This window comes from Papaver somniferum, chromosome 8 (assembly GCF_003573695.1).
Source record: "Papaver somniferum cultivar HN1 chromosome 8, ASM357369v1, whole genome shotgun sequence".
In the NCBI taxonomy this organism is placed as follows: Eukaryota; Viridiplantae; Streptophyta; class Magnoliopsida; order Ranunculales; family Papaveraceae; genus Papaver; species Papaver somniferum.
In genome coordinates this window covers 72,813,459-72,823,958 of record NC_039365.1, presented here as the reverse complement: position 1 = coordinate 72,823,958, position 10,500 = coordinate 72,813,459, and the positions used below count along the sequence as shown (strand labels likewise).

At 36.2% G+C, this 10,500-nt stretch overlaps 1 protein-coding gene across 1 annotated transcript; it reads right to left on the bottom strand.

Moving 5' to 3' along the window:
• Nucleotides 1-6,729: 6,729 nt before the first annotated feature.
• On the bottom strand, nt 6,730-8,623 carry LOC113302810 (aldehyde oxidase GLOX1-like). The gene has a single exon (XM_026551766.1). The coding sequence runs from the start codon at nt 8,492-8,494 to the stop codon at nt 6,881-6,883; it is 1,614 nt and encodes a 537-aa protein (XP_026407551.1). The 5' UTR covers nt 8,495-8,623; the 3' UTR covers nt 6,730-6,880.
• Between the last annotated feature and the right edge of the window lie 1,877 nt (nt 8,624-10,500).

Here is a 10,500-nt window from a genome sequence, read left to right as displayed (position 1 = left end):
ACACATTCATAAGCTTTACTTAGCTAGCTTTGATTTTTTAGGATCACGAATACGAACATAAACCAAACAACCCCATACTTTAAAATAAGATACATTTGGTTTTCTGTTTTTCCAAAGTTCATAGGGTGAAATTTTAGTTTTTGAATTTGTCATACGATTCAAAACATAACAAACAGTCAGCAAAATTTCTCCCCACCAATGAGGGGCAGCACCAGAACTCAGAAAACATGCAGTCACAAGAGTAGTAAATGTACGATTCTTTCTTTTAGCTTTTCCATTCATTTCAGGGTTATACGGAGCAGTTTTTTCATGTATAATTCCAGAAGATTCATAAATTTCAGTGAATGGTTTAGAATCATATTCAGTTCCTCTATCACTACGAAATCTTTTAATTTTCCTACCAAATTGATTTTCAACTTCAGCAATAAAAACCTTAAATTTTTCAATAGCTTCATTCTTATGACTTAGCAAGTAGACATAGGTATAATTAGAATAATCATCAATAAAAGTCATGACATATCTCTTTCCATTTCTAGTTAATATACCTTCATATTCACATAGATCGGAATGCACTAACTCCAATGGTTCAGATTCTCTAATAACAGATTTATGGGAACTCTTGGTTATCTTAGCTTGACTACAAGATTCACATTTTTCAAAATCATGCATGGATAGTTTTGGAATAAGACCTTGCTTTCTCATGGTATCTACTGATCTGTTGTTCACATGACAAAGTCTAGCATGCCAAACATTAAAAGTACACACCATATAAGAAGAAGATGCAATTTTATTCATTTCAACATTAAGCTTAAACATTCCATCAGCAGCATAACCTTTTCCTACAAACACTATGTTTTTAGTAATTGTGTAAACATCAAATCCAATAGTTTGATACAGCCCAGCCTTGTTGAGAAGATAGCCGGAAACAAGATTCTTTCTCATTTCTGGAGTGTGGAGGACATCTTTCAGCATAATTGTCTTCCCAGAGGTAAACTTCAGTTCTACCGTACCAGAACCTTTCACAATAGTGGTATGGGAGTCTCCCAACAACACTTTCTTATCCTTGATTTCTGCATAGCTCTTAAATAGGGACTTATCAAAACAACAATGGCGCGAAGCACCACTGTCTATCCACCACCCACCGGTTCCACCAACCATGTGAATCTCTGGATCAGAAACCATGGCAATTATAACGCTTTCAGCAGCATTAGCTTGTGCGTTATTATTTCCTTTGTTATTCCTGCAGTCCCTAGCCATGTGGTTTGGTTTACCGCAGGTATAACAAAGGAACTCAGAATCAGAATTCTGAAATTTCCTTGATGGGTGGGTTCTTGTTTTGATTAGGTCTTCCTTTCCTTTGGTTCTGGTCAGGTTTCATTGGTTTTTTCTTAGGTTTCAAACTCGGTTGAGTATGATTCTTATTATTGGAAACGATAAGAATCTCTTCCTTTCTATCTTGTTTCCGTGCTTCCTCTTCAACCCTGAGCTTAACAATCAAACTTTCAAGAAAAAATTCCTTAGTTTTATGATGCAAAGCATTACGAAAACCTTTCCAAGATGGGGGTAATCTATCAATCAATACAGATACTTGAAATTGTTCATCAGTTTTCATACCTTCTGTCATAGTTTTCCTTGTAATGTTCATAATTCATATTTAAATAATATGGTCTCTGAAGTTTACCAAATAGGCAAATACTTGTTTATCCTTTTGCTTTTTCTCATTCACTCATTATCTTCTCATGAAAAGGAAATAGATGAAGTCACGAAACACACATTTGGCCAATTCTTTGATAACTGTTGTTAATGTTTGTCTGTTTAATTGTTTCCCTCGTTACTTTACAAAGTAGATTAGCTTATGCTCATGAATGAAGAAAGGACTTGAACTTGATACTCCAGAATTTTGCAAGTTATACTCACCGACGTACTTTCACCGACATCATTTCTCTATTTTATTCATAAAAATTGAATTCCAAATTCCTTTTTACCCACTTTTTGTACAAAATGTTATGAGGTCATTATCAGTTGCAGCAGTACATGCTGCTGGCCAGGAATCATACATTTGGTTTGAAATTTTTTTTGTAATAATCTGGACAATGTACCTCTCTTCTCTAGTTAATATATGCGACTTTTCATTACCAAAAAAAAAAAAGTTGTAGTACACACAGATTAGATAATACAGTGGCACCGTGGTCCCTTAAATCCATGCATGCATATGAAGCAAAGTAGCAAAAAAAAAACTCCAATTTCAAAAGAAAAAAAAACTCATTAAAGTAGTTTTCTGGAGCTTTTATACTTTGAGAATAGTATATTGTCACCGCCCCTAAGTATTATTCCACTCGACGTGCATGCTTATAACTTTTCATGTGGTCTTTCGATACCTGTCTGTCTGGATATATGCTTAAAGAGGACAATAGTAGAAGAATCGATAGGGCAGCCTAACGCTGACCGGTTATCTTTGAGTTGGGTTTCTATTTTGCTTAACTGAATATTGTCGAGGTTAGCCAATCACCAAGCGGTCTTGTGATTGGCATGCTCTCTTTCACTATGAAGGTAGGGATTCGAACCATGTAATTGCTGAAATCCACTCTAATATAAGGAGTTTGGATGTAGTCTAGGGACCACTAGTATAGGACATCAAAAAAAAAAAAATGCCACAAAAAATGCTCAGATTTTGTGAAAAATAATAGAATTTCATTTGTTTTACCTTGTGAATTAAGTTTCAGTCATCAATTATTTTATACCGAACAAATCATATGTTTTGAAAATCCTCTTTCTCACTCCTTTTTCTTCTCCAGCAAAACCGTCAAAAACAACCCTTCTCTGCTCAGATCTAGTCCCAGATTTCTTCATTATTCCTTGCTTTCTAAGTTTGTTAATAGATTAGTTTAGTTTTTGTTATGTTTTCTACTTATCTACACCGTTTTGGTGGTTTTATCTACTCTTTTGAGGTTTATCTTCGCTTTAATAACGATTTTTGGTTATTGGGTTGGGTTCTAAGATCAATAGTGATGCTCTCCAACGACGAAATCTCCATCTTTGTTGTCGCCGACGACGAACTCTTCATCGGAATCTTCATCATCAACTTATCCGGCGACGAAATTTTAATCGGTGGCCTTTTTGATGACGGAAACTTCATCACTATTTACAAGAGATTTGAGCAAATCATTCCTACTTTAGGAGCATTTCTTTCTAAAGAAAGAAAACAAACTACATGGTTGGAATTTAATTCTGAGAAAAACCATTCTTCTTCCGATTTAATTGGACCTTATTCATACTTGTATTTGTCTTACTCCGTAATCCTTCTCTTTCTCTTGTCGTATTTCTCGGTATTCTACTCTTACGGTATGTTCTTGTTACTTTGTACTCTCTTATTTTCGATCTTAAACTCATTGTAACCTTAAAATCCCATTAATGAAAAGGTTCCTTGTTTATCAAAAAGAATAAAAAAATAAAAAAATATTTTATACTGAAAACATTTAGCCCATACGGACCGACCATTTACTACCTTAATACCAGAAAAAGCCATTGTGGGATAATTGTAAAGGTGTGGAACTATTTTATGGGCAGTTTTTTTTAATAAGAAAACAGATGAAGCGCCCAAAGAGAGCAACTAACTCTTAGTTACAAAAAAGTGTTCAGGTGGGCAAGGACTAGCACCATTCTGGAACACCATTCTCGAATGAGAATTAACATTTTCAGCAGTCGAAACATGAACTAACTGAAGAGTATCAAAAAACTGTTGGAGGTTAGGAGAAATTTAAATAATGCAATAAGTTTGACTAAGTAGAAATTTTTGCTAGTCTAATTGTTGTGAGGTTCTGATGAGGGGCTATTTTGATTAAGTTGCGTAGGACAAAATCAATAGCTTCGAAGTTGCCTCCATGAGACTGGTTAAATCCTACTTGAAATCTTTCTTGAACTTCCATCTGGTAACCCTTCTTTATGGATTGTAAAGTTTCATCATCTTCTGCTGCAAAGTCTATGTTGGATTTTTGCATTTCTTAGCCCCACTCCAAGGCTAGTTGAGCTCCTCTATCTGTCTTTGCTGCTCTGTTGGATCCAATTGTTGAGTCTTTGAAGTTCCTTGCTTCCACACATTGGCCTGAAAAAGACAAAGCAATTAAAGAAAAGTTAGTAAAAGGCTGTAATCTCCATTAACATTGTTAGTATTTACCTCCAGAATACTAATGCTAATGGTGATTCCAAATTTTTCCTTATGCTGGTTGATAAGCCTAGCATTTCTAGCAGTGTGATCATTGGTATTATCCTGGTAGAACGTGTTGTTCGGGATATGTCTTGGATTATGTATCACTCTATTAAAATAGCAAATATCTGAGTAATTTTCAAGGCGGTACTATTAACAGAAGGGGAGATATTCCTGAAAACCATATCACATCTAGCTTTCCAAATGAATCAACAAATAGTAGCAAAATATGCACTCCAACTAGCAGAGGATGTGTGGTTGTTGAGCCAGCTATTCGGCCAATCATGGAAAGAGCAGAAGTTACTGAAAAACTTATGAGAGTTCCCAAATAATTTTTCCCAGACATTAGAAGCAGCAGGGAAGGAGAGGAGAACATGAGTAATATCTTCATAGCACTTTCGCAAATATTGCATATTGGATCAGTATATGATAGAATATTGGCATTCTTAGCATTTATTGGAAGGATGCCCTGAGCACATTTATTTGAGGGGATTTAAGGGAAATTTGTGGAAAATGTGAGGAACTCTTAGCATTTGAGAAGAATAGAAACAAGGGAAAGTCTACGAAGGGGAAGTTATGGGGTATGCTTCCTTTTAACAGTTGGGTGGTCTATTTGTAGAGAAAGTAACCATCATTGTTTCATGGGCAAATGTTAGGCAAATTAAGCTCATTTTTGATGATATAAAGCGCCTTATGTCATCGGGCTACTGCCGTAGTACTTTGAAGGCATTGAGCTCAACACTTTGCTCACGAATGGGGAGGCAGTATTTGTGCACTCGATATGGTGTTAGCTTGTTGCGCAGGACCAAAGTCGCTACTCAACCGGAATAACCAATTGATTTAGCATTGAGGAGCCATCACGGACTGACATCTCTTATATGGGGGACAAACTTTACAAATTTTAAAAGTATCTAAAGACATAAAGTCCTAGACAAATAAAGCTCCCATGTTGAAAGGTGAGGAAACCCTCGTTTCTTATTGGCCGAAATAGACTTTTTTTTAGTTCTGTGAAACGAGCGTTTTAGTGAGGACACTTGGTAACATATGATTCGTTTAAAAAGAATAGGGAAAATTTTAAAAAAAGGAAACCAAATTCAATTTGGAACTCACAAAGTGACCATATTTAGGTGAGCACACTTGGCAACGTATGATTGGTTTAAAAATTACAAGCTTAAAAGGAAAACCTAACTTGTCGTGTTTGGAATTTTATGGAAGTCCAAATTCAATTTGGAAATCGAGTAATTATTATATTAGGACTATTTTTTCCAAATTAATATATAAAGGGGAAAAAATCCACATATTTTCTGCGAAATTAAAAGAATAAAAGAAATAAAATTTGCACATATTTTCCACCTATTTAATGTATTTTTCCCGTCACACTAAATCAAAAATACATCTTCACGGGGCAAAGCCCCGCACACACCAAATCAAAAATGCATTTCCACGAGGCGGGGCGAAGCCCAGCGCACACCAAGTTAAAAGGAAATAAATAAATAAAATCTGCACATATTTTCCACCTATTTAATGTATTTGTCATGCCACACCAAGTCAAAAATACATCTTCGCAGGACGGGGCGAAGTCCCGCGCACACCAAATCAAAAATGCATCACCACGGGGCCGAGCGAAGCCCTGCGGATACCAAAAAAAAATACATCACCAAGGGACAGGGCGAAGCCCTGCGACACCAAGTCAATGTTGAGATTTTTTGTTCCGTGAAGATTCCGGAACTAACCGGAACGTAACTTGGGTGTTTCCCAAGTTATGTGGTTTCCTAGTTTAGGATTTCCTAATTAAGGTGTGAGTCTATTTTTAGGAGTTCTAAGACTTGGGGAGCAAGAATTTGTCTACTATATAAGAGGACTTATATTGTGAGTAGAAATCCATTCTCTTGTAGAATCCTCTCTCAATAATGAGAGTGATTGGGTCACAACCGTTGTGTTCTACGATGGTTGGTGATGGGGCAAAATCTATGTGAGAAGAGAGACTTGTACTAAGAGCGGGTATGGGAGAAATCTAGAGTTTCTAGGGTTCATATGGAAGAAGCTACAATTCATGATGTTCTTCGTGTTCTTGTCTAAAGTCGGAGCAACCATTGTGGTAGAAGTTTATGGAAGAAGAAGAACAAAGGAAGAGGTAAACTCTTCGTAATATGTCTTGTTGTTTCTAACGTTTAGCGCTAGTGGGTTATATAACTAGTTGATTATATGAAGTGGATCGATGTAATTACTTGTTATGATAATGAAGCTCCTCGGGGTGGTTTTGGCCGTGGATGTAGCCTACAAAGGTGAACCACGTAATCTTTGTGTCGTGTGTGATTGTCTATATATCGTATTGATCATATATTCGTGCTAGTATTATCCGGTCATGCTAATCTAAAGATGTAAGAGACGGATTCGAACTAAGTTATCTAAAATAGGATGTTTCATGGAATTGACTTCTATGGAAACATGCCGGTTCGAGATTAACGTAACCTCGGTTTCCCGACAATCAAAAGGAAAAATATGCCCGATACGTAGCACGGGCACAATTCTAGTATACATTTAAAAGGCATATATAAACTTAAATTGATTTAATGATTATAAATAAATTTCCTACAACTTTTTGTAAGAAATAAATGCTCAAATGTTCCAATTGATATTTATATATATATATAAATTTATCTTCACTGAACACGATTAACTGATATGAATCCATTTACCGCTGCTTGGAATCCCATGATGTACCACAAAAAGAAGATAATAACCTGGTGGGGCAATATAAGGAGTGGCCGGAGCAAAACAGTCAATGACATAACTTGTACCAGAGACTTGATATACTTGATTAATTTCCAAAACCATCATCCTTTGATTCATGGAGAAGGAATGTGTGTTGAATGATGGTGCAACCATGGTCACATAAGCGTTCTCTAACTCTCCGTTCTCAGTCGAATCAAAACCAATGGAAAATGGTTGTTTATAAGATAATTCAGCTTCAGGTTCCGCCCAACTAATTTGCGGTCGAGAACTGCTAGTTGCATATGGGGGCGAAAAAACCTCAACGCTCAATTCAGTAGGGAAAAGCTCGGTGAAGTTGTAATTCGAATTAGGATTACTTCCCCCGACTAATACGCTACCATCAGTAATCAAAATAGCAGTTGAGTGATACATTCGAGCAATCTTCGATGGTTTCATTACCTCAAACTTGCTTGAATCAGGGTGGTAAAGAACAGGGTTCAGAGCTGGCTCCCTAGCTAAATACCATCCAGCTGAGCCTTTTTTCGCACCATTTATGATTAAGACATCACCTGTTGGTAACAAGATCATATCACCCATGACTCTTTCTATAGGCATTTCTTCCATTTTCCATTCTGGCTGCTCCGCCGTGATCATTAAACGGCCACATGATTTAGTAGCTGATAAAAATCTTCCGTTACTAGCACTAGTAAATGAATTTGGTGGTGACCCTCCACAGATGAAGACTTCAGCATCTGGTGCGCCAATATTACTGTTTATGAAACCAAGTTTCAGCGGGAGAAGTACCGATGAACCTGTGCTTGGATAATTGCGTGAAACTTCACCTGGCATGACTGGATAATCATCCCTAACCACTCGATTGTTTATATAATCAAACAATATCGACCTGTTGTTAGCAAAGATGAAGAGATTCCCATCGGTTGAGAGATGGAGAAATGGGTATAGATTGTTCTCCACATCATCCGTGGTGTCTTTAAGAAATGGAAGCTCGTGTGTTTTAAAATCTGATTTGGATGAGCTCTTAGGGATGAACTCGTAACTAAACTGAGCTCTACCGCCTACGACAATGATTTTCCCATCTGGCAAAATCTGATTAGACGCGTACCATCGAGGAACAACAAGTCCATTTTGATCCTCCATCCAATCACAATTAGCACACAGCCTAAAATATCGAACAACACGGTCACCATCGTTGAATCCACCACTTTGAATTAGCACACCATCAGGTGCTAGTGCACCAGAAGAGCACCAAGTATCGGTAAGAACAGTAAGTGAACGAACATCTCCATTCAAAAGGTTTAACTCGATCGAGTGAGCAGAACAATCGATTTGATCATCAGCAAGTTTTCTACATCTTTCTTGAGGCAGCGAAATATTTGATTGACCTAAATCTGTTCTGTCGAACGTAATAACTCGATCATTTGGCAACAATACAGTATGCATTGCTGAAATTCCAATACTTTTCTTCAATAGCTTCCATTTACCAGTAGAAGTTTCGCCCAGAATGAAGAGAGAAAAGATTATAGCCGAGAAAACTATAACAGATTTTGCTTCCATGGTTGATCAACTCTCTCTGAGGGGTGTGTAATATATATATACCTGTGTGCGTGAGAGTGTTTGAGTATATATGTAGGCAGTAATTACGGGAAGTATTTTAGTTAACGGCAACGAATTACGCCTTTAATCCAACTTAGTTCTAGCTATGTGGAGGTAATTTTGTTTAACTTACAGTTTGTGTCGTTGGTTTATGTATTGATTAAATTATCAACTTAAATTTTTTTTCAAGTCTGTACAGCAATAGATATGCTCTCAACTAACTTTTTAGTTGTATTCTTCTGCATTTCTAGCTTTTCCAAGTTAAGAGAAGCATTTACAGCTATGTTTGTAGGTCTAAATTAAAGCAGTTGATTTGGTACATATTTTGTCTACTAAAATTTGTGGTGAATCTGGTGATTAATATACAAGTACATTTCTAATGCACTGATTGACCCAGAACAGACAAGGCCGGCGCCGGACTTGATGCCCTGATTCACCAAAAATAAGACCCGCCGAGATTCGTATTGCCATGAACTATGTCAAATGTGTACTGATAGCAACTTAGCGTTTAATTTTGTTTTCGTTATATTTTCCTTGTGGTTCATCTTCGGTTGTGGCCCATGTCTATGGCGTAAGCAGAATAGAGGCACAAGTTGAATCGATGATTATTTGCATATCATTGACTTCCCTGTATTATTAATCAATGTGTTTGTGTTTGGAGTTGATCGAATCAACCAAAAAAATTAAAATTAAAATCGACTTATTCGTGCGCTCCTACATTTTTATTCCATCTTTTTCATGACTCAAGAACAGGACATCGTCGAATCGAATATTGTGTGGCTTTTGCACGCCATATGTCAGAGAACGGTTGTATTGCTGTCATTAAGATACGAATTCTTGGGATATTTTGGTTAGTCAGTTTATCTTCTTTTTTATTTCTCTAGCTCGACCAAGAAAAAAGCTTCATATTAAAAATCTATTAAAAAAAAAAAAAAAAACTTAGCTGATTCCAGATTTACTCAAATTATTGGTGGTTTACCACTAAAAGACAAAACAAGGTTATTTTGAAGTGATAGAAAATAGGAACATTTGCTATTTGGTCCTAAGCCCATATATTAGGGTCCAACCAGAATTTGCTATTTGGTCCTAAGCCCATATATTTGCTATTTTGAAGTTATCGTAGGGTCCAACCAGAATTTTCTTTTATCTGGAGGTCCAAAATTAATTAAAATATAGAAATGACCGGAATATTTGTCGTTCCCAAACGTGTGTACTTACACGCCTCTAATATCATTTGATATTCTTCTCTCTCTCATAAAAAAAACCCAACCTCTGTGTTCTTCCCCTCTCTTCGTTTTTCCTTTCTCTTCTTTGTTCTTAGAGAAATTCTTGTGATTCAATAAGAGAATCACAAACCAAAAACGTAGATTTCGATCTAAGAGAAACCAATACTCGGAAATCCAAACCTAGATTTCGATTTTCTAAATTGAATCAATATTTTTCTCTAAATCTACGAAGATAGTACTGCTCCCATATAATAAGAAGATGATTATGAAGAATCATCAACACCAAAAACCAAATCAGCGAGCAAAAAACAAAACAAAAAAAAAGTACTGAAATCAGTTGCAGAAAAATGTATGAATCAGTGGTACATATATGTTGTACTGAAAAAACCTAGTTTATTTTAACCAATATGATACATCACTGCGTATAAGATGGTTTTTTAGATTTTGAATGTTCAAATCACCAGTACATAACTCAAAAACTGATGAAAATCATCATAAGTGACATGCGGTTTGTAGTTTGTGTTTCTGGCACATAGATTTGAGAGTACATGACTCAAAAACTATTGAATAACAATCCAAAGTGACATGCGGTGTGTTTTTATTGGTTTCTGATGCATAAATCCACCAATACATATATACAATACTGAGGTAAAAAAATCATTATGTTGTTTATGTACACAAAAAATCACTATGTTGTTTATTTTTGGTTGATGAGATAATGATCCACCAGTACATATCTCT

Coding starts and splice junctions, on each gene's coding strand:
- LOC113302810 (XM_026551766.1), bottom strand. CDS start 8,494: ATGGAAGCAAAATCTGTTATAGTTTTCTCGGCTATAATCTTTTCTCTC.